At 31.4% G+C, this 24910-nt stretch overlaps 2 protein-coding genes across 2 annotated transcripts; both read right to left on the bottom strand.

Annotated features, from left to right (window-relative positions):
* Positions 1-5353: 5353 nt before the first annotated feature.
* Positions 5354-11711, bottom strand: LOC134240386 (uncharacterized). The gene is made up of 4 exons (XM_062722479.1): positions 11641-11711; positions 9915-10020; positions 9243-9301; positions 5354-6518 (listed from the first exon to the last, which is right to left on the bottom strand). Exons 1-4 carry the CDS (start codon positions 11699-11701, stop codon positions 5464-5466), a joined length of 1281 nt encoding a protein of 426 aa, XP_062578463.1. The 5' UTR covers positions 11702-11711; the 3' UTR covers positions 5354-5463.
* Positions 11712-15240: 3529 nt separating this feature from the next.
* On the bottom strand, positions 15241-23433 carry LOC134240385 (metabotropic glutamate receptor 8-like). The gene is made up of 8 exons (XM_062722477.1): positions 22903-23433; positions 22181-22293; positions 19635-19828; positions 17191-17407; positions 16785-16894; positions 16296-16466; positions 16003-16116; positions 15241-15805 (listed from the first exon to the last, which is right to left on the bottom strand). Exons 1-8 carry the CDS (start codon positions 23365-23367, stop codon positions 15597-15599), a joined length of 1593 nt encoding a protein of 530 aa, XP_062578461.1. The 5' UTR covers positions 23368-23433; the 3' UTR covers positions 15241-15596.
* Positions 23434-24910: the final 1477 nt, after the last annotated feature.

Genomic DNA, 24910 nt, shown 5'->3' with positions numbered 1-24910 from the left:
CCGTTTTATATTAGAGGCAAGGTCAGGTCAAGGTCATTATCTTTCTCCTTGACATTAAGAATAAAAAATAACTGTTGCCAATCATGTGATACCTACTTCTATTTCAAAAGTTTAATGATTGTTCTTTTTGCATAAAAACATATTACTATATCGGATCTATAGCATGATATTACTAAATTTACATAAATAATTTAAATTAACTGGATATTTTTTAATCCGAATTTTCTCTGTTTTTCTTAATTTTTTAGGATATATTAGTTATTTTCATATGCTTCCTATATTTAACTTTTTCATATTTTCACATATAATAAAGAAGTCTTATGAATGTACAAAATGATACAAAAACAAAAAGTTTTGATCTTTTATTAAGAGAGAAAAAATACTTTTTATGGATTTTTGGCTCAAATCTGCACTTTGATAGGAAGCGTTTAAAAGCTAATAAAGTTCTAGTTTATTTGAAAAATCATATCTATTTGATATATTTTGAAAGTTTAGTCCCTCATTAATAATCTAACTTATATGATATATAAATATATATAAATATATGATTATAGGTGGTGATTTTAATTTAATTCTAGATAAGGATTTGGATTCAATGAACTATAAAAACTTAAATAACCCTAAATCAAGAATGGAAGTATTAAAGATGATAGAGATACTAAATTTAAAAGATATTTTTCGTGAAAACAATCCAAATTTAAAAAGATTCACTTGGAGAAAGAAAAATCCAATAAAACAGGCAAGACTTGATTATTTCCTAATATCAGAATCGTTACTAAATTTGGCCCCTTATGTAAAATTTGAAAATAGTTATCGTTCAGATCACTGTCCAGTTGCAATGGGTGTTAAAACAAATGAATTTTTGAAAGGAAGAGGGTTTTGGAAATTAAATAACTCTTTATTAGCAGATAAAGAATATGTAAATTTGATAAAAGAAAAAATTAAAAATATTAAATTACAATACGCCTGTCCTATCTACAATTTTAATAACATTGACTCTATTGAAAATGATAAAATTCAATTTATGCTAAGTGATCAATTATTTCTAGATACATTATTGATGGAAATAAGAGGAAAATCAATTTCTTATTCAACTTTTAAGAAAAAGAAAATAACTGAAAAAGAATTGCAACTAGAAAAAGAAATCTTTATACTGGAACAGAATTTGTCGCAAGAACATGCTGAAGAATTAGAAAAAAAACATGAAGAATTAGAGAATATTAGAAAAATAAAATTTAAAGGCCAATGTATTAGAGCAAAAGTGAAATGGATAGAAGAGGGAGAAAAACCTTCAAAATATTTTACCAGCCTTGAGTCTAGAAACTATCAGAGTAAAGTTATACCTAAAATTGAAAAGGAAGATGGAACTATAATTACTGACCAATTTGATATTTTGAATGAAGTTAAGCTGTTCTATGAAAATCTATATAAAAGTAAAGAGAATGTAGAATCAGGAAATATCCATGAAAAATTAAAGATGTATGATGTGCCGAAATTAAACAAAAAAGAATCAGAAAGTCTCGAAGGCCCTTTGACTAATTCTGAAGTTTTGAATTATTTGAAAATTATGAAAAATGAGAAAAGCCCTGGACCAGACGGGTTCACCTGTGAATTTTTCAAATTTTTTTGGCAGGATTTAGGTGCTTTCATTACAAGAGCAATAAACAACTCGTATGAATTATCACACTTTACTGAACCAAATAAATTAGGTTTAATAACTTGCCTACCAAAACCAGGAAAACAAAAACAATTCTTAAAGAACTGGCGCCCAATCAGTTTATTGAATGTGATTTATAAAATAGCCTCAGGCTGTATTGCTGAACGATTAAAAACTGTGTTGAATAAATTAATAAATAAGGACCAAACTGGCTTTTTGAAGGGAAGATTCATTGGTGAAAATATTAGACTAGTTTATGATTTAATGAATTACACAGAACAAAAACAGATTCCAGGCTTATTAATGTTAGTTGACTTTGAAAAAGCTTTTGATACTATATCATGGAAGTTTATATACCAAACATTAGATTTTTTTAATTTTGGGGAATCCATTAAAAATTGGATACAAACATTTTATAATGGAATCAAATCATGTGTCATACAGAATGGAATTTCCTCTGATTACTTGTTCCCACAAAGGGGATGTAGACAAGGGGACCCAATTTCACCATATCTCTTTCTACTATGTGCTGAAGTTCTTGGGATTCTCATTCGAAATAATAAAAACATAAAAGGAATTGTAATTGATGGGGAGGAATATAAACTTTCACAATATGCCGATGATACTTCAATTATATCTGATGGATCACCACAGTCTATGGATAGTATATTAAGAGAGCTTGATTATTTTGCAATTGTATCTGGACTGAAAATTAATTTTACAAAAACAAAAATGGTGTGGATCGGTAGTAAAAAATTCTCTAAAGAAGTCTTTCATCACTCGACATGGAAGTTAGACTGGAATAATTCTACTTTTGATCTTCTTGGTGTAAAGTTTTCTATTAATTTAGATGAAATGATTGAACTGAATTACCCCCCAAAATTAAATGAAATAAAGCGATTGATAAAACAATGGCAATTAAGAAAACTGACTCCCATTGGTAGATTAACAGTGATTAAATCCCTGATTATACCAAAGATGAACCATTTGATATTGACTGTTCCAAACCCCAATAAGGAATTACTCGATGAATTTGAGAAAGACCTTTATTACTTTTTATGGGGAAGTAAAGTACATAAGGTTAAGAAGAGTGTTATAATCCAAGACTATAAAAATGGGGGGTTGAAAATGATTGATTATATGGATTTCTTATGTGCATTAAAATCAACATGGATTCGAAGACTAATCTACTCAGACACGAAATGGTTAAAACTTTTTGAATCAGAATTAGGAATGAAAATTGAATCTCTTTGGGTAAGAGGTTTAGATTTTATAGTTAAGATGTGTAATAAAATAAGCAACAAATTTTGGAAAGAGGTTTTACTTAATTGTGTAAAAATCATTGACTGCAGTGGTAGTCAAAAAACAAGTAATACTCAAATTCTTCATGAACATACATGGTTTAATCCAAGAATTAAAATAAATAATTCCTCTGTATTTTTGAAAAGTTATTTTGATGCAGGCTTTGTTTTCATAAGAGATTTGTTTGACGTTGAAGGAAAACTTATAAGCCTCGAGTACCTCAATAATCTGAATGTACAAACTAATTTTGTAGAATATACCGGTTTAAAAATAGCCGTTACAAAGATATTGAAAAGTATTGATATTGAAAAAAGAGAAGAAAGTGGACCTTTTATCCCAAATTCAATTTACATTTTTTATAAAAGCACAAGTGGTTGTAAAGATATGTACAATATACTCATCAAGAAGAAAAAGCAAAAAAATAAAGCATTAGAAAAATGGGAAAATAATGGAATATCTTTTGGTGAGTTAGAATGGAACAAAATATTTGAACTACCATTTAAAGTTACAAAAGAGGCAAAATTTCAGTGGATGCAATTTCAAATCCTGCACAGGATTATTGCAACAAATAAATACCTTTATAAACTTAAACTAATTGATTCACCTGTTTGCTCATTTTGTAAACAAGAAGTTGAAACAATTGAACATTTATTTTTTGAATGTTTCTGTGTAAAAAGAATATGGTGTCATATAGAGGAGTGGTTTATGAAAAACTTCCATTTTACTATTAATTTTGATAGAAAAGATATACTGTTTGGAAAATACAACAATAAAAACATGTATAGATTACACAATATAATAATACTTACTATTAAACAATTCATTTTTGCCAGTAGGTTTAAAAATATGCCTAAATTAAGTATAGTAATGCTAGAAAAAATAATTGTAGATAGAATACTGGTTGAAAAGGCTATTCTTTTAAGAAATTGTAAATTTTCAGAATATGAAAAGACCTGGAAAATTATTTGTGATATGCTATAATGTTCTTCAAATTTATACTCAAATGTACCAATATGGTAAAATAGTGAAAACTGTTCCCCCACCTCACTTTGTTTTCTTTCCTCACCCCTCCCCTTTGTTTACTTTTTTGTATATAAAGCTTTCACAATGAAGATTCATAATATACATGAATGTCATATATCTTATGCAGCTTTATGAAATGAATTTGTATTTAGCATTTACCAAAGAGAATTTGTATAAGGTATATAATATAAATTATTTGGAAGAAAAATTATATAGTATATGTATGTATTGAATGTAAACAAATCTATTGTACATAGTCTGTAAATGTGAAAGCAAAAAATAAATTCTATGAATTAAAAAAAAAAAATACTGAAAAAAAAAAATAATAATCTAACTTACATTTGAAAATTTTTCCAAGTCTCCGATTGTGTAAAAATAATAACTAAATTCATTGTTCTATTTTAATTTTGAGAGGCAGAAAAGAAGATATTTTCATACGCCACCATTCCGCCAAAAATATAGTCCCTGCTAGTTTTCAAACACAGTTTACCATTTCTATTTAAAGTTGTACAATTGTGATGAGGAAAGAAAAATATGGTCTTTTAAATTCCTTACACCTCAATATGTAAGACATATAAGCAAATATGCTTTGAATGTTTCATCTAGTCAGAAACCAGAGAAGAATCCTACCTTAAAGAGTTATAGCCATGCAAATTACGTTCGAGTTTTCTTTAAGTTTACAATTTTTTTTTCATTTTGAACCATCTTTGATTTATCATAAAGTAATAAAGAGTAAGTTATAAAGGATAAAACGTGAAGGTTTTGAATTACCATTCAGGACCTAAATAGTTTACGAACTAATCAATGATTACTTTAAGTTTCTTTCGCATTACACTTCTTCTGAATGTTAGATATTTCATGAAATAGTGGTCCTTTTTGTGATTTATTCTACCATATCCGGAATATTCACTATATATTTGAAATAATTTCTAATTTTTCAATTAAATAGATTCCTTTACTCAGTATTTAATATCCTGGAAAGAGTATATGTACGCAGGTTGATTTTTCCTGAAAAACACTTAACTAGCACCTAGTACAATCTGTAACATTAGTCATTTACCTCTTTGTATACATGGAAACCCTTCAGTATTATTGAACTATATTGTGTTTATTTTCCAAATTTATTAAACAGCACAATGTACAAACTGGCATGACGATCTACATACTTGGACCATATAAAAATTATCTTTTTAAAAATATTTGTTGAAATGATAGGATTAGCAGTCCCAATCAATAGCTTTATGAAAATAATCAAAAAGCTTTTTTTTAAAAAACATAAAACAGCTGTGACAATAAATGTACAACTGAGGCAATATGATTTGTTATTGTTTTCAAAAGTTTCAGTTAACAAGTATTTACACAATACATCACTCTTAATATTTTACTCTTTTACAAAGTATGTTATTTTAAGAATATAGACATCTTTGAATTGACCTTTTGCTACATCTTAGCGCTTAGTTTTCCTTCCTCGTTCAGCAGCTCTACAGACAGCGTGCTAGAGTCATTAAATTGAAGCTGTGGTCGTTTCTGAACCTGACTGTATTCATTTGATGAATCTGGTTCAAAATGTTTGTATTAGTATGAGACTCATTTTCCAATAAATCGATTTCTTCATATGGCTTAGCAAACTCATTTTCTTTGCCTTCAGAAGAAATTGGCGGTTTTTTATTTTCATTTACTATAGATACAGTCGCAATCGATTGGTCATCAAAACTCTCATTGTTACTTTGAATATTACTATCTGAGCATTTATCTCCATCACATTCTTCGTCTTCTTCTAATGAAAACACTTCTTCGTAATCTGATATTCTGCTCAGTTTCGACAATCCAGCTGCGTGTCGTTTACGCCAACTACTATTTGCCGAACTATAAGGACGTGAAGAAAAACGCTTGGGCCGATCAGACTCTCGCACGGTAAAACTTTTACTTTTTGATATCGAATTTAAAGCGCTTGTCTCATTGCCTTCTTTCAGGCCAAGTTTTCGATTTAGTTGAGCACTTTCTATATAATGTTTTATTGTTTCATCTATAGAACTTTTTTGACAAAGTACTTTTTCGGGGAATTTAATTTTCTTTATCCCTAATTCAGACGCGCACTCTACTTTCTGTTTGTCCTTCATTTCTATCGAGTCGTATTCATCATGCATACCTTCTGCATTGTCCCCGAGTTTGAATGCAGAGTCAAAAGATCTCAGTGTCATTGATTTCTGAATAGATGGTTTACGTAGAGACAAAACGTTGTATCCTTCGTGTTCAAAATACCGTTCGTATGCCTCATCGAGATCTCCGCCATTAGATTTGTCGATCACTTCTTTATTGTGATCATTTTTAGTTCTTGAAGATAGAAGAGAATGAACAGACGGTGTTGCAGGTTCTGAGGCACCTTCGCTGTCTTTTGAGTCGTCATATTGAGGCTGCATCCGGGATAATCTCAAATCGGTATAATCGTTTAGGTCTGGGTGATTTTGTAAAACATTTTCAGTCTCATTGGACGACGAGTTTCTACGACTCTCATACCTATTTTCTTCCTGATTTTCTGTTTAAGAGAACATTTGGGTATTTTTATACATGCATGTATTTATAAGTAATTTAGCTTAACCATTGCTTGACATGCAAAGACAATTTCATTTGTTAAAAAATAATGATGCAAAATAACAGGATATAAGGGAGTTGACTGGGGTTTCATTTCATGAAAACTACAAAAGAGGACCTTTTTAATTTAATGTAACATGTAATTTATATCGACTTCAGTTTACTTGCCAAGTTTAGGGAAAATCTACTGTCTAGGTATGTTATCTTAAAATTTAGATATATCGATGACGTATTGTCAATTAACAATGGTAATTTTCATTCCTTTGTCGATACGATATATTCTGGGGAGCTTTAGATAAACGATAACACAGAGTCTGACATATCTGTTTCATACTTGGATATTTTACTTGAAAAGGACGTTAATGGTAATCTAACAACCAAGCTCTATGATGATAAACGTAATGGCTTTAACTTTTCTATCGTCAACTTCCACTTATGCAGCAATATACCTTCATCACCTGCATACGGTGTTTATATATCTCAGTTGCTTCGATATGCAAGAGCATGCTCTACGTATGAACAGTTTCTAAAACGGGGTAAATTATTGACAGACAAGTTGATGAAAAAAGAATATCAGCAGTCCCTTTTAAAGTCATCGTTCCGTAGGTTCTTTGGTCGATACAATAACCTTGTCAGCAAATACAATTTATCATTGAGTCAAATGCCGACTGACGTTTTTTATACTAGTTGTGAGTCCATTATTTATACACTGATTTGACGACAGATTTTGCCATTATTTCTCGATCATGACATGGAGCAGAGGGTGGGTGTGACCGGTCAGCGGGGGACACTCACTCCTCCTTGGTATTTGATCCAATTTCTGTTGTTTCAGAGGTCCGTGTTTGCTCTGCTCTTATTTTGATTGTTTTATGGACTTTGATGTTTAATACTGTTTGTTATCTCAATATCTTTTATTTAGGGGCCGTCTCAAAATACAGGTACATTTACTATGTAGCTATATTGGAAAATGCCGATATTTCGCACTTCAGAGCAAATTATGCGAAAATTAAAATAGACTTTTTGACGTCACACAAAAATATGACTTTTATGTATTTCCCATAACACCTGAAAATGAAATAGTTTGTATCTTTTAACTGTATTAGCATAATGAACAACAATAAAACTTATCATTGCACTAAAAAAACCTTGCTAGTTAAATCCCATGAAGCTGGTTATAAACAAAGCACTGATTGCTATGAACTTGTAAACATGACGTAATTTTGGTAAAAGTGACGTATTTCATGTGCTGTGAGAGGCAGATTGAGGAATTTTTTAACAATGAAAAATGCGTTTTATTATTAAACGGAATATCATTTACAGGTTTTAAATAGTCGATAAATACCAATGTATATACTTTGCTTATTACAATTATTCATAAACTATCAAGAAAATATATTTTATTAATTATGTCGTGTTTTTATGTACAAGTTACGTATATTTTACAATGAGATGCCTCATAAAATCGCACTTTCGCAATGACATACACATAATAGATCTTAACCATTTTTTGAATATAGATAGAGGATATTTTTCTTAACTTGAAAGTGCTGCTGCTTTCTTTAAATCGAGGGCGTGATTTTCTAAGTTTACAAAAAATTGGTAATAGTCAAACATATTTCGACATTGACTTATTTACCTGTTCAAAGCAGCAGCACTTTTCAGAAACTCCAAAGTATGCAGAAACAATTAATAGCTTTAGGTTTTAATTTCAACTAAGGTATACCCTTGCGATATTATGCACTTATCCAATGGTTGTGAGTGGAATATCTCTTTTATCAAACCCGCGACAGGGAACTAGTCCCCAAGGACTTGTTTGTTTGATGAAAGAGCTATCCCACTCACAACCAGTGGAAAAGCGTTTTATTATACTGATGTATATTTTAATTTTTTAGGTTTGAATTTTCTTTGGAGTTAGACAATACTGCAAGAATAACCTGAAATCCTGATGACGTCAAAATGCTGCTGAAGTCAATATGACAACATCAGACTATGGATTTAACGCTGGAAACTTAAATTGGCGTCAAAACTTGCATGAGAGTTTTACGAGGGGAGGATAACAAAAACTATAACCCGGGGTATAGCTTTCTGTGTGTGGAAATTTTAAGACTATGAAAAAAAGTTATTTTACCTTCTTTACTTTATATAGGAAACATTTTAACAGAAGTATTGTAATGAAATTTGTTCATGACTTACATTCAGTACACGAACTATTCATCACCAGACTGTCCATCGTTGAGAACAAACTTCATTTAGTACAGAGTGGGTTAAACCATGCTATTTCCATAAGTATTTAAGTTCTGTGATAATAAAACAGCTTAAATAAAATAAATTCAGTTTTAAAAAGGTTCCCCTTTTTGCACGTCTATTTTCCGTTGATTTCTCATAGTAGGCCTTAACAGTGCTGCGAATTATATTGTACATAAAAATTCTACCATCTTGTTTCCAATGGGAGCACTTCAAAATGTTACTTTAACGAACTTTTTATATTATTTAAAAGAATGAACACGCATTATTTTACTATGATGCACGAAGTGTTGCGTATTGGAAACCCCAGTTGGACCCCTTGAAATAAGAATTTTTTTTTCTTATCATCAAATTATTCTCAAATATATTATTGCATATTGATTTTTACAAAAATGCTATTTTTGTGACTTGCTTTTCGTTATACCTGTCTGATCTGAATAGAGTTGATTTGTAACTGTGAATGATGTATTTGTTTTTGAAAACCTACAAGAAAGAAAAAAGATATAACTATTTTTTTTTTTATTACAGAATATTCCAATTTTGAAATTAGATTATTCTGTATTGCATCAGATCTACCAAATAGGAAAAATCATTATCATTTCTTCGGTGACGAGATATATCTCCATAGTTAACGGTTTTTTAGGGGGATTTCATCTCCCTCTAAAACAAAGTTTATTTTATATTACACTAGACTTTATATCATATATTATATTACGACAGCCTTTCACGGAACATGTTCAACGGTAAAATGATCTGTTTGAAAATATGGGGACCATTTTCCCCACTCGCTCCTCAATTGCTCCCACCCATATATCAGAAATGGAAAAAATGACCTTCTTTTTCTTTTATTTAATCTAAGTCGATATATCTGGTTATTTTATAAATTAAAAGCATAAATTCTTGAATCTTTAAATTTTACCGGACATTTTGTTCATATAATGGAAAAATTTCTCACAACAAATCAGTCATTTTTTGAGGAGAAATATCATACTGTTACTAGAAATTTTCACCATATTTCATTATGTTTTCTCTTAAGATGGTTGTTTTGAAGAGGGAAAGATTTATCTTGTTGTTGACTGTATTTATCTTTTCTTACCAGGATTTAAGGTAAACCATCACACCAATCAGACTCATTGTGGTCACAGATCCAATCAGAGCATACGTCACGTTAACCCACACACTGGTGTTTTTCTTGTCTTCCACTACAAACAAAGTCCAATATACTGTAGGAGATGAGACAAAAACATGCAGATAATGATACAGTTGTCTATTTGTCTCGCTAAGAAAAAAGTAAACAAAAATACTTCTGCATTTTGTCTTAGTATTTTTATCTTTAAATGCTAAATCTTACGCTGATGCCATTTTGAAAATACTGAAAGTAAAAAGAAACGTAGAGTAGCATAATATTTGAATTTCTTTTGACCGCATGACCGAAAATTACGAAATTTGGTCAGATGAGAAATTTAGTTACTATGCACCAAAATCAGTGTTCAGAATTACTCAACTAAAAAATGTATGACGTCACGTAGGAAAACGCTAAAAAGCCCACATCACGAGCAAATTGATGACGACGAGTTTGTCAACAATTCCTGTGCACCATTTGATGCACCTGAGGTATAAACACCGTTTTTAAATATTTAGAGAGGAGTCGAATTTCTTGTATTCTAGTTACAGTTTACAAAGGATGTTCCATGGGGTCTGGTTTTTGAATTTTCCAATCAATGAAAATGGCAATAACGGGTAACTAAGCAGTGTGTTGTAAAATTTCCCCCATAAAACTTGTAACCCGTTGTCAGAAGGAGCCTGGAATGGTTTCAGTCAACAGTGACGATGACGTTAACGCGAAACAGAGTCATGTTACGAGCGGTTTATTAGTCCAGCTATTTCTTATATCACCACCTTACTACTACAAAAACCACCATTCATGCAGTAGACTATTGTAATCATTACATTCACACGCTAAATGAAATAAAAATATTCCACGATTTGGTTTTTTGAGCCGGTCAACTTACTGTTGTGTTTCTCTCACTGGCGCCTGCGCTCGTCGTTTGACTAATTTTTTGTCGTGGTTACCAATGCCCAATATACCCAGGGTTTGAAAGATAAACACATACATGACTTCCATGCAAAGGAGAAATAAGACTCTGGCAGATGCGCGGAAAAGACATTGAAGATAATGAGAGTTTTCGATTTTCACTTTTGGGGTGTATCATCATATGGGCTTCAATAAGTCATGGATTATTTGACAAAATCAAATGGGATTTTGGTTATATCTTTTTGAAAGATGATTTTAAGAGTTAGATACATGTAGGAATACGGAAATAAAATTAAAAGAAAAATAAATTTAATTCACTTCCAAAGTTTACACTGCGTTTCTTTTTCCTTTCGATATATATAAAATAATGATTGATTGATTGATTGTATATTGTTAAACGTCCCCCTCGAGAATTTTTCACTCATATGGAGACGTCACTGTATGCCGGTGAAGGGCTTCAAATTTACCCTGTACTCGGCACTCAGGGCCATTGAGCAGTGAGGGTTCTTTATCGTGTCAAAGCCTACAGTGACACGGGACCTACGTTTTTAAGTTCATATCCGAAAGACCCATGACTTTCACTTCTAGTGCCGAGCGCTTGGCGAAGGAAATATCACTACCTATGTTTACGTCTCAGTTATGAAGCTGCGCCGCGATCAAGAATCGAACCCGGGCCTCCAGATCACGAAGCGAACGCTCAACCACTAGGCTACCGTGACCAAGATATAAAATAATGAAGAAAATGCACTATTTCTATGTTGTTTTACGGGCTACATCTTTACAATACCGGCACTTTCCTGCAGACATCCGTATTTTTCGTTACATCTCTCAGGAGGACAATCACACATAAACTTGCAGAGTCTCCCGTAGTAACCCGCATTACATTTTCCTGCGCAGTTGACACCAAATGTACCAGATGGACATTCTGCAATAGTATGCCTATTATTATTAAGTCCAAGAATAACTACAGTTTCAATAAAAAATCTTGCCCTGTTTTCTTTCCTAAAATTTAGAATAGTGAAAGAAGCTAAAATTATCCTTTCTGAATTTTTGAAATTCCATGTAGTAAAAATCTTAAATATTTTTTCCAATATGACCTCCCAAATGCAAATCAAACGTCATGATTTTGAGCATACTAAAGTATTTTCTCTAAAGATTTTGGCATATGTGGTTTGAAAGCATTTTACACAAAATATCCAAAAAGTGACATGCGGGAAGAAGACACTATTTTACTAAATGAAAATAAGCACAAAATGGTTCATTTTGATGCTTTTCTGCATAAAACGTAGAAATACAAAAATTTATTTACATCATACGCATTTCTAGGTCCTCCTTTGTGCAATATTTTGAATGATTTATCAAATTCTTCTACTCAAATTATATTAAGACCAATTTAATGAATTTTTAAGAACATGAAATGTTTAGGGCACAATAAAACCCAAACATTACCTTCCTCTTTATCCTTTATTTCATTCATAGTAGTTCTTCAGACTATGTCGGCAAATACAAAATATCATTTTGTAGAACGTTGACTGATAATTTTCACACTAATGGTTGCTAAGCCATTCTGTACAGACAGAATTGCCTACGAATGTCATCTATTTTAAAGGGAATGCTCACTTCTAAATGGCAACTGATGTCATTTCTCTATTTCTATTTCTTTTTTGCTCTGCTTTCGATTTGTATTGTATAAATGATTAAACGTTTTAGACTTATTTCTGTTCAATATTTCCGTATTTCTTTCAAGATTCTAGAATAAGTGATTAAAACTTAATAGTATTGCCGTGTTATGCTGTGAATTTCATTGTTTGCAGAACTTGACATAAAATGAACGTCTTTCAATGCCAAATTTATTTTTCAAATGCATATAAAACAGCCTACTTTTGTGCCCAAGAAATGCTGTATACAATCAATGCTGACACTGTATTTTAATCGTCGAATCCAATTTTTACTTACAAGTTAGCTACGTTGAAATGTGTTTTCTACGGTCGGACTATAAGTCTCCTGTATTGCATTTTCATGAGATTTTTTGAGGTATATAAATAAACAAAGTAAAAAAGAAAAGTATTCTTACCAATACAAGAGCCGTTCCGGTTTTTATAAAAATTTGCACAGCACCTGTTAACATATACAGGATTCATGTTATTTTTCTTGCTTATTTTAAATCATAATAGATAGAATAAACTTTCACACTTAAGACAAACCTCTCTCCACATAAGTTACCACAATATATCTCCGTAAAGATGCACAATATGGTAAATAGAGTCAATGTGTGTTCATTCATTGTTACAAATGCAATGTCTGATAGTTTGTTAAATTCATTACATCCGCAACATGAATTTAAAATTTAGTTTAATTTTAGCTAACAGTTTGATTTCCCAAAATATTTCCTCTTCCACTGGGATTCTTTTTTGCAAATGTATGCTTATTAACATATACACTCTTTTACATGGTACCAATCAACATGGTTAAGGAAGTAATCATGTGTCCGTTGTGATCTTGCTAAGTCTCGATCCTGTTTTAATCAGAGCATAACACACACCAGACTCGAAAAAGAAGTTATTCTAAGTTCCCTGTACCACAAGTACTCTCCCTTTCCGTCAGTACAATTAAAGGCCATTTCACTTGCGACAATTTTGGGAAAATATATGGTACCCAGCACAATTGGCATTTTCATAATTTATCTCCTTGTTCCAGGGTATTAATTTTGTTACACCTGCAACTACTGTTACTTTTTTGATATAGCGTTCCCATAAAGGGATTTTTTATGTAAATTAACGTATGCCGCATATTATTTTGTATTTACATATTATTTACATAATATTTACATAATATTTTGAAGGTCTGACCACTTTTGACAAAACTGGTTTTTTACATACCTAACACAAAACAACCAAAACAGTATCGAACCCTTTTATAGCAATTAATAAACTTCGTAACGTACATTTTTTAATAACATATCTATCAAGAGAAAAATAAATCTATTAATGAATTATTAATTGCATGCAGTTTAACTACTCTCTAAAGAATTTTTTACTCATATAGAGACGTCTGTCAGTGGAAAACTGAAAGAGCATAGTTCATTCATGTTATTCAGACAGCTTAATTGTTGAAAAACTAGGTCCAAAAAAAAAAAAACAACAACAATATAGATGTTGTCAATGAGATACTCCAACATCTTGTAACCATCATGAAACTGTCTTGAAAATTTACGTGCACAAACCATTTTCGTTATCCTGGTAGAAAAAAAATTGACTCGACAAGACATTAAGTACATACAATTTAGCGACAGAATAAGGGTATGGAAATCACATCGTCTTGCTAAAAGTGGGTCCTTCCATACTGTTAAAAAAAGTAATTCCATAAGAAAAAAAAAGATAAGTGATAAAATAACATATACAATGAATTTTTTTTAAAGAAATGGCTACTTTAAAACTCATGTACCTTAAGAATAAATAAATAATGAAATTTTATTAATTCTTTATAATTAAGTACTTTTATAAGATATATTAAAATAGGGATCTTAATCAAATATTGTTGCTAAATATCAGAGTTCTGATTGGACATCGCAAAGAAGAAAGCCGTCCATATTTTAAAAACTGCAAAGATTGAGGAAAAAGAAATAACTACGGTTAATTCACAGTTTCTTATATTGATATAGATCTTTTATTACATGATATCAAATTTTCGGTATCAATCAATAATTGTATATATTCAGTTTGAATTATCCATCCTTCCTGGAGAAGTCGAGTGTTAAGTTCATCTGACACATCTGCTACTACCGCCGGTGGTTACCATAATCATCATATATGGAGCTGTCCTAGCATTTTCCAGAAGTATATATGACTGTATATATCTACTCTATGAAAAAAAAAAATAACCACAATGTATCATGTTCACAAACAAAAATATGAATATTTTTTTATTGTATAAATAAAACAATAATAAAGAACATCAGAACTTCGGGTTACAACATGTAATATACAGTATTTCAGAGGGAAATCCTGGCTTCAGAATTAAATGTGTACATTTAATGATTATATGAAGCAAGGAATTGCTTCATTACTTTCATAATTTTTTCCAATTATTCTTATTTAATCTAATATTAATTTTTTGCATTTTCTCTTGTGGTATTACAATACAAAATTATGCATGAATTGAAAGGTAACTCAGAAACAGTATTCAAAAGTCACGTCGGGGTGACAAATTTTGGAATGGAATCCAGATGAATTATTTTCCGAAATGATTACAGAACCACATTATTCAGATAAGAATTTTTTTTCCGCATTTTAATAGTGCATGTTGCATAAACATATTTCAATTACTTACCGTAGTAAAATTAACCTATTTACAAAACGAAAATTCACACATTTCTGCACATTGCATTATGATGCAGTAATAACCATGTTGATCCTCAAAATGTAAGCGTTCCTGTGATACGTCAATGTCATTCATTCCTTAAAAATCGCCTGATGAAAAGCCAATCAAACTGACGCTATCAACTTAAAGGAGATAAAATTATAGGGCCATGCATCAAAGGGGATATCTCGCATCTAATTTTAACCCAACTTTGATCCTGCTATTTTTTTAATACAAACTTTGCAAAATGACACTAAAGCACACAACATGCGAAAGTTCAAGGTAGAAAAAAATGTTATTATAAATTAAGTACGAATAATAATGAAATACATTACGTTTTTAAACTCCAATAAATTGAGTGTTCAAATGGCACCGATTACATAGCTATGTCGGATTACCTGAACCCCCTACACAGAGTACAATGCAATATTTTCTGGGAAGCCTTAACGTACCTGTGAAGTCACAGTCCTTGAACTCCCATGAACAAACCTCGCCTCTGCTCCGATACTGACCTTTCTTACAAGGCTGGGAACACACGGAGGAGGTATACTCAGAACCGTTCATAGTTTTCCTGATCAATACCTTTCCATAACCTGTAATGATGAACAATTTTTGCTTTTAAAATAATAATAGATTAATATCAATTGCTTAACGTGACAAAATTTAAATTATAATATTTCCCCAGAGAGAATTAATTTGAAGCCATACATGTTTTATGTTTAAGTTTCATGTTTCTAAACTGACTAAACATTGAAAAATATATTAAAAAAAAAAAACAAACATTTCATACAATTTCCTTTTTCAATCCATCTATAATCATTTTGCTGCCTCTTGTATTGTAACACGCTGTATCGGATGGGACCATCATCACAATTTACAAAATGGAAGCTCGTGTTGAATGGATCTATATTGAAAGACAAATGAAAGGGGATAAATGTGTTTGAATGTCAATAATACGTTTCTCGTCAAATTATTAGTCATAAACAGCAATTTGTACTTTGCAATGTGTGATCAGTACAATTTTTTTTTTCTATAAATGAAAACCCAAAAGAAGTTGATTTTAATTTCTTATAAACTACTCACTGAATGCGTTGGACAAATGTTGGAGTATGAGTTCTCCTGTAAGATTAGCTTTCATTGACTGACATAAACTTCTCTTTTCTCCACAGAGTAAGGTGTGAATATTTTCCAGGGCTCTCCCAAAAGAGTATACAGCATTTCGGACATTGTAGGCTGTTAACAGTTCTCTGAAATCTTTAACTAAATCATTTACATAGGAGAAATTGCTGATCAAGTGATCTCTGTAAAAACTGAGATAAAAGAATATTACACTGTTATACGAAATTAAATCTAAGAATCTTATAGGTCTGTGCTTTCTCTCTTCTAAATTGATATTTATGATGGACTTCTGAGTTCATCTCCGTGTTTCATTCACAAGTGTCTGGTTATCTAAATTTAGTTTACATAAAGTGGCTCTAATTAGAATTTAGATCAAATTACATTATATAGTTGCTTTAAGGCAATAATCATTGTATCAAACTGTAAGTTTACTTGATTTCTACTATTGTGTACCTCTGATTGGCATGTCAGAGCAGCTATTCTTCTTGTCAGTTAAAGAACAGCCGTACCGTTGTTTTAAGTATTCACCATACCAGGGATTAGGACTGTTACTTATATTTATTCTAAATACAGAGAAAGGATATGTCATCAAAATACACCTATTTCAAGATTGAAGTTTTACTTATTGTAAATATTAAATGACAACAAAGCAATACTTCGTCCATTCATTGCTTTGTATATAGATAAATATTGCATAGAATTCCAAAGTTCAAAACCCTTGTCATAAAAGTTAATTCATATTTTTGCTTTTATTATTGTACACAAAGAAAACGATTACTTCATAAATGAATATACTAGAAGCAAAGCTGTTTATTTTGCTGAAAATTCTAACTTAACTTACTTTTAAGGCTATTCTTACTTTTTGAAGTACTCGGCAAACCCTGGATATTTTCTCGTTTCAGGACTTATCCCTATGGCTCCTTCAATAATTTTTGTGTGACCGCTAGGTGGCTCCCTTCCTATCCATGCGTCACCTCCGACCCAAATGACGTCAGAACTATTATACAATTTATCTACCATCTCCATTATTCTGTATGCCAGGTCATATTGCATGAATAAAATGGCGACGACTTTTCCTATAAATATACATATAATATACTCAATATTCAAGGTCTTCAATCCCTAATAGGAAGAAATTCAATGAAATTGACGACATAACAGATATGTATGCCTTGAATACTCAGTTTATTTAGACATACTTCCCATTTATTACTATAAGTAAGTTTAGTGGGATGTGTCCTAATTCATGACCTTGAATTTAGGTAAGAGTTATCTCCCCTTTTTTATTTTATAAAAAAAAATCAATTAAAAAATATTTAGCTGGGAAAAAAGTGTTTTCAATTATCATTCTATTTATAATATTTCAATACATCTTTCCACCACAGAATTTATTGATATTCAAATCATTTGAATTTTTATTTTGAAAAAAAGCTTTTCTTCATAGACTTCAATGCAATCTTTGTTAATTAACTACTGCTTAATTAATGAACTTTTTGAAAATTTCTCGTGGGTAATCCTTTTTCCACTAAACATGCTTTAATATAATATCAGATTATCGGACATTTAAGGGTAGAGAATTTGGTATCATTAGGGATTGAAATCCTTAAGAAACATTTTTATTTTAATTTTTATATATAAAAAATATAAACCACGTATATACGTTTAACAAAGTAGACATGGAAGCAAATTTATCGCCAAAAGTATAAAAAAAAAAAAACTTTTAAGTGAGAAAAGTCGTATATTTTGATGTCATAATCAGGTATGTAAGGAGAAACGTATGTAAGGATCTGGCTCGGATAAACCGTTCCACGATGTACATGATTTTAATTAACGTTAGATTCAAAGCAATGAAAATGAAATAGCCTCTTGTTGAATTCAATCAAACAAATGTACCCTACCACTTCAAGTCATAAAGAAAAAAAATTTTGAATAATTATTGTGAATTTACATGTAACATGAATTTATTTATAACAGTACGTGAGCTTCTGAAAGTATTACAAAAAATATTGCAAAGCTCGTAAATAAGAACTACAAACATAGTTTATGTAAGAATAAAAAGAAGCAATTTTAGACCGTAACAAGACTGAAAAAATAACTTTCTATACAACTGCTGTTCTTCCACACAGTAAAAGGTTGTGGTAAAAATTCCATTAATAATTATCTGATTTTTTTTTTTTGTAAAGATAAACCATACTTGTGTCAATGCTTTCAAATAATAGCTTATCATTTAAATAATAAGCAATAATCGTCTCATTTGTCCTCACAGGTATATAATTTATTTCTAACCAAAAAGATGCTTTTACAATCACCTAAGCAAATCCCTGTCATACATCGCATTAAAACATAGGTAAGAAAGCACATAAAAATATCAAGATTTCAAGCATTTTGTAAGTCCATTGAATGCAATGTTTGGAGAAAGTCAACATGAATTAAAGTTCTAAAGTCAATTTAATCCATACGAATAAGTTGCAGAGAAATATGGGCCTTTTAAACTTCGTTGGATCATTGAGGAGTTAGCAGTTCCTGTCGACCACCGCACTGGCCATGTGTTCTTTGTCATGATCGAAAAATAACGAAACAAATCGGTTGCCACTAATTGTTTATAAAGTAGGCCTTTCAATTTGAATGAAGAAAGTCAGTTAACAATCGGCTAATAGATAAAGTATTTGCTGTCAAGGTTAACGCAACAAAAAGAAAAAAGAAAAATGGAAAACAGTGACTTTAAGAGTGGTATTTCTTTATAAGAATTTAATTTGTTTTCTTTTTTAAAGACGCGGGGCAGTTATTTAGCATTTGAATCTTAATTACGTTTGCAGAAAAGGGAGATTCTTATCAAAATTGTTTCTATTCCCTCATTTTTAACACTCTAATATTGATTACAAAAAAGATACAAATTTCATCTTTTCCCTGCCAATCATAATTAAAATGGTAAGGTAGTGTTTATATCCTTAGTATTTCTTGGAGATATAAATTGTCATACAATATGGATACGAAATAATTAAAAAATATTAGGCTTTTTTTTGAATCATTATCTAAACTCACTATTCGATCATCATAATTTCATTATATATTAAATGAAACCATATCTTTATCAAAAAAAGATTTTTTTACCCAATTTATATGTTCGTAAAAGTATATTTTACGTACATTTTGTGTTTTGTGCAAGTGTAAGTTTTTGAAATCAATATAACCATCTTTATAGGTAACCATAAGAACATAATGTGTACGGTGAATTATCTATTTTTTTTAACTTGCTAACATTTCATTTGTTGCATTTAAATATATTTTAAGTAATAAACATACCGTTTGTGATTTTCTTTTTCATCAAATCTTCCACGATTTTTTCCAATTCATCCTCATTGCTTGATTCTTTAACTTTTTTATCGAATCCCAAAGATATCCCTGCATCCCCTGCGGCAGCCCTGATCTCAGTGTATCCTTCAATTCCATAGTTACTGTCTTCGTAGAGTATGCTGGCATTTTGCCAATCAAAAGACCTGCAGTAAGAAAAAAAAATATATTGAAAATAAACATCACTATAACATACAGATTTGTAAAATTGCCATTAATGAATTTAATTACATCCCTATGTTGATTTAATATATCCCGGTGAGTTTGAAACACTTCAGAGTTTGACGAATCTGTTTTGTATTTTAATATTTTTTAATAAGAAAAGACGGTCTTACAACAAAGCTTGCTAAAATAATGTAATGATTTAAACTTTCAATCGTCAATTTCTCTAACTTATGAAGAAGCATACCTTTATTCCATGCATTCGGGGCCTATGTATTTCAGTAAATAAGATATGTACATGTATTCTCCATGTGTGAACAATTTCATAAACGAGGTGTGTTATTAACAAACAAGTTAATGATAGAAGATTATGACCCATTTCATTTGAATTCATGATTTAGTAAGATGTATAGTCAATACAATGGTATTCTCAACAAAAAAACTGAGATACCCGTTGATCATTTTACATATTCGAGAACTGTCGCATTCACGAAAACGTTGTGTCAGGGTCAATAACTTTTCATCTGTGGATGAAGTACATCTGCACTTATTATAGTTGAGCAAAGAACACGACAAAGATGGTATTTTCTGCTAAAGCGCTATATTACAATAAGCATGATATTTTAATATAATTCGGTATGAAATTCATGTCAAGAACTTGATTTCTCGTTGCAGAGGATTGAATATCTGCAGAGTTCCGTAAAAGTATTTCGTAGTTTGCGATACGCACTATAATTTAAAAGACTTTTATTTCACTTGCAGAAATTTTGCAAGTTGTAAATAAAAATGATGAAATCGTCTTGGTGTTCAATAATTTACACTGCACATTTTTTCCTGGCTCCGCCCATCGGTGTATCTCCAGTTATTGTACACTTTTCTTCAAAGGAAAAACACCGCAGCCATGATACAATTACTGTTTCTGGATATACGGACTAAGTACTTGATATCGGGAGATGAGGAGCCGTGGGGGGGGGGGGGGGGAGGGCTCCTAATTATACTGAATGGCAAACATATATTTAGGTGCAGTGAATGAAGGAATTTTCCCTCTCTAAAAATAGACTTAACGTAAAGTAGAAAAAATTCTAGTCTATTACATTTTAATCAGTCCGTGTCTTTATAAAATTTCAAATCATGCTATTAATTTATTTAGCTCTAAGAGATATTTAATTATCTGAATATCTGAATATCTGCAGTACTGTTCATAATTCTCAGATCTAAGTGTAGTTCTCATATATGTTTTCGAGCATTTTTTTAATACGTATTAGAAAATAATTTTTTGTGTATTCTTGTCTCGTAAAAACTGGGATTATTATCCATCCATTAATGATTTTTCGTCTTTTACATTACAACAAGATGTTGCCGTGAGTGAAGCATTTGTAATAATAATTTAGCACTGTTCTACATACATGTAGGTACTTAATATATTATTTTCCAGGAAAATTTCACGGATAAAGTATTAGCTAAGTTATAATAATAGAAATAGATAATTTTTGCAATGAAATAATTATTTTTCAAACACAATATCTTAGTTATTTAATTAAAAAAAACTTGAAAATCCTTACCATCAAAAAGATAAGTCTTTTCACTTCGAAGTTTCGAATGACAATGAACTATAAAAGAACGGTGAACGCAAGATGAACGCAAAGTAAATGGAACGAAGAGCGAACGGTGAACGTTTTGTGAACGATGAACGCGAGCTCAAGGTGAACGGTGAACGCAAAACTGTGAACGGAGAGCGAACTGTGAACGCACGCTGAACGAACGGTGAACAAACGCAGAACGACCAGTGAACGAACTGTGAGCGAACGGAAAAATGGGAAAGTAGAAGGTTTCAGGGACTGTAAATATGTTACTGATTAGCAGACAGAAAAACTTCTTAACTGACGTATGATTTCATTAAACAGTGAAAATCTTGGCACAAATTTGAAGTAACTAAATGAATTATCTGTCTCAAAAGATGAAATAGATACATGTATTGTCAAGAATGAAGTATTATGTTTAAATAATTGAAAAAAATTATCCGAGTATTACTCACAAAAAAAGAAAATGGTTTATAGAAAAGCATATTTGTAGGAATTCATTCGAATCCATTTTCATTTTTACATGTTTAGATAGATACAACAAATTGAAATTGTTCTCTATTGCAACAAAGTAATATTTCAGCAATTACAGCAAGTCTTGTTGAGTAACTAGCCTGCTTATCGGGGTTCTTCCGACTAATATACTCAAGTAAATGGCTTAGGTTCCCAATGCATCTTCAACTTAAGAAGTGAAGTACAAGAAAATTTGATACAATCTATAGTTTCAGTCACAATGTATTACATGACACTACATACCGCATTATACTGACTAATGCTTTGGCCTGGAAAGTGTCAGATGGAACAGTCCTCTTGAAGTATTTGTATTTAACATTGTCGCTCAGTTCCGGGGTTGTGGCGAAGTAACTGATCTGTGTTTAAACGGGGATATATTGTATTCGTAGCTAAAAGATATACTTGTAATTGTCAATAAATTATGCTTGATAATGAAAACTAGAGTTAATGTGATGTGAGCAATGAGCACACTAAGTGATACCCCCACTTCCCATATTAATATAATGGGAGTGTCCATGTTTTGTTGTGGGAAACCAAAACTATGTGTCAGATCAAAAAGTAAAATAAGAGATGCACAATGGTAATATGTAATAACGATTCTTTGAATGTTTCATCAGATTTCATTCAGTGGTATGAGAGGAGTTGCGGATAAAAGAAGAGGACCCTAAAGCATAACAGACGGACGGACGGACATACAGACAGATGGACGGACGTACAGCTAGACAAACGGACGGACGGACATAACGATTACTATATACCCTCCCGCTTTTCAAGCCAGGGGTATAAAAATCATCAGATAGAACAGGTGCAAGGCCTGGACAAGTAAAAACAGTTATAAACGTCTCTTTGTAGTATACATTATCAATACACAAAGAAGTTTTTTATGTCAATACATATGTACCGTGATTTTGAAATATTAACAGTTCCCAAAAATATTTTCATTTAGAATACTTGAGCCTTTTTACCTGTGGAACTTTGAACAACGTGAGTAGCTTTGCTACGTCTACTGTTTCCTTGCTTCTTGGGGGACCAATTACACCTATGATGTTGTTGGCATCTGTCGAAGAATAGGTACAGTTCTCAAACCTATTTGACTGAGAGTTATATCGCTTCTGTGCAAACTCCAGTGCGTTTTCTAGTGCTATATTTGTATCGTAGCAGGAATCCCTGGCTAGTAATCCCAAACTAAATCCTTTTCCTTTCAGATAAGTGTTCACTTCACTGATAGCAAAAATGGTGGCCTCCAAAATCTGGATTCCATCTTGTTCGTTGACCTGTGACGTACAGGTTCCGTCTTTGGAGCCGTGTATTGGAAACAAAGCTCCCAAAACGAAGTCTCCAGATATGTGTACCTCTTTGACAGGTGCTTGAGCAGGACAGTGTATCATAAAATAGGCACAGATGACGAAAAACACTATCCTTATATCCATCGTGGAAACAAGATTACATTGTTACTAACTTCGTTAATTTTGATTAACAAGGAAATGTTCCCTCTGGTTTTTGAGCAGTGATTCCTTGATCTGGACGTAATTAGCTTGGAGGAAGGAAATGAAGACTTCACTCTATGAATTGTGGCAGCGATTGGATTGACAACAAAACATGTGTAGAATTAAAACATTACTTCACAGTTTAACCAATGACGACATGATGGTTCAGTAACTCATACTTAAGCTGAACTTGTTGCAAATTCTTTTACTTACTACTTACAATTTTCCAAAGACCCGGATCTCACGTCAATAGAAATTGTTATACTCATTCCTACATTGTTTTTTGTCATTTTTACAAATACTATCATGTTTAATATATTTTTTTAGTTTCGTATTGCTCAACAATAGAATTTATAAAATGAGAAAATATTTCATTTTTTTGTATTTTGAATAACAAGAGAAATCGAATTAAATTATTAAAGAAGGATATGGAGATAAGGAACAGAATTCAATATCAAGGCCATAAAACAATACAAAATAGGAGCAGAGAAATCTCAGACCCCAAAATATCAGAAATGGGATCATGTGCCATGGAGGAGTGAGCATCCCCTGCTGACCGGTTTCCAAATATCATTTTTATTAAGGTGGCTGGAACACTTTTAATAATTACGTTTTAAAGTTGAAAGCGGTGATTTTTTGATGGTTACAATGTAGCGAAGAGCTGAGACAGAGTAATGAAAGATATGGAGATCACAAACAGTATTCATTATCAAGAATCCATAAAAAAAATACTAAACAGAAGAACAAACACTGACCACTAAATCATCAAAGGTGGGATAAATTGCCTGGTGATTAAAGGTTGTAATACACGGAATCGAACATTAAAGTAATATTTGCGCTAGTTAAAAAATACAGTTTGAAATTTATCTTGTTTACCAATAAAGGTAACGAAAGTACTCTTAATTACACCATTAAAATTAAACGCGCTATAAAGTTATCCGATTATAATTATTTATAATCCTGCTAGGAGAGAAATGTATATTTTTAAATAAATCCATCAAGTAACGCTGTAGCTAATTTTATACTGATAAACAAACATGGCGCCAAGAAAACGAGGTAGGACGTTTGAGAGACAACTCACTTTTGATGTGGATGGCAAGCGTCTTACTCATAATGACAGTTATCTTTTAACCAGTGTCGACTATATACTCTGTCATGACGCATATTAACCTTTTTAATAATAGTCGTCAAAATGCAACATACCCGATTACCCCGTTGTCTATGAATACCCTTGGACATGTGTGTCTATATATAGTCCTACTGTTTACTGCATTTCCTTCATCAATATTCATGAAAAAAAACTGAACAGATTTTGCTTAATTGTTTTGTTATTATAGATAGTTCATGTTAAACGTAATTTTCAAGAAACCGTAAATGGTAAAAGTATTCAATTATATCATTTTAAAAAAATCCTATTCGACATATTTAAATCATCAACTTGAACCTCTTCACACTTAAAATAGTTCTTAGAAAATACCTAACATGT

Source organism: Saccostrea cucullata, unplaced genomic scaffold (genome assembly GCF_032062105.1).
Source record: "Saccostrea cucullata isolate Sc308-1 unplaced genomic scaffold, CSIRO_AGI_Scuc_v1 ctg3520, whole genome shotgun sequence".
Taxonomy (NCBI): Eukaryota; Metazoa; Mollusca; class Bivalvia; order Ostreida; family Ostreidae; genus Saccostrea; species Saccostrea cuccullata.
The sequence above is the reverse complement of the archived record's forward strand: the minus strand, read 5'-3'. Positions and strand labels throughout refer to the sequence as shown.

Bases quoted from the DNA above. Each gene is read 5' to 3' on its own strand.
- LOC134240386 (XM_062722479.1), bottom strand. From the start codon at position 11,701: ATGTGTGATTGTCCTCCTGAGAGATGTAACGAAAAATACGGATGTCTG. The intron at 9,302-9,914 runs GTAAGAAAAGAT...TCTTTCTTGTAG, and splicing joins ATGGTTTACCTTAAATCCTG to GTTTTCAAAAACAAATACAT. The intron at 6,519-9,242 runs GTATAACGAAAA...TCTCTTAAACAG, and splicing joins ACTCTATTCAGATCAGACAG to AAAATCAGGAAGAAAATAGG.
- LOC134240385 (XM_062722477.1), bottom strand. From the start codon at position 23,367: ATGGATATAAGGATAGTGTTTTTCGTCATCTGTGCCTATTTTATGATA. The intron at 19,829-22,180 runs GTATGTAGTGTC...TTCTTACTGCAG, and splicing joins GCATTAGTCAGTATAATGCG to GTCTTTTGATTGGCAAAATG. The intron at 17,408-19,634 runs GTATGTTTATTA...GTATATTTATAG, and splicing joins GAAAAAGAAAATCACAAACG to GAAAAGTCGTCGCCATTTTA.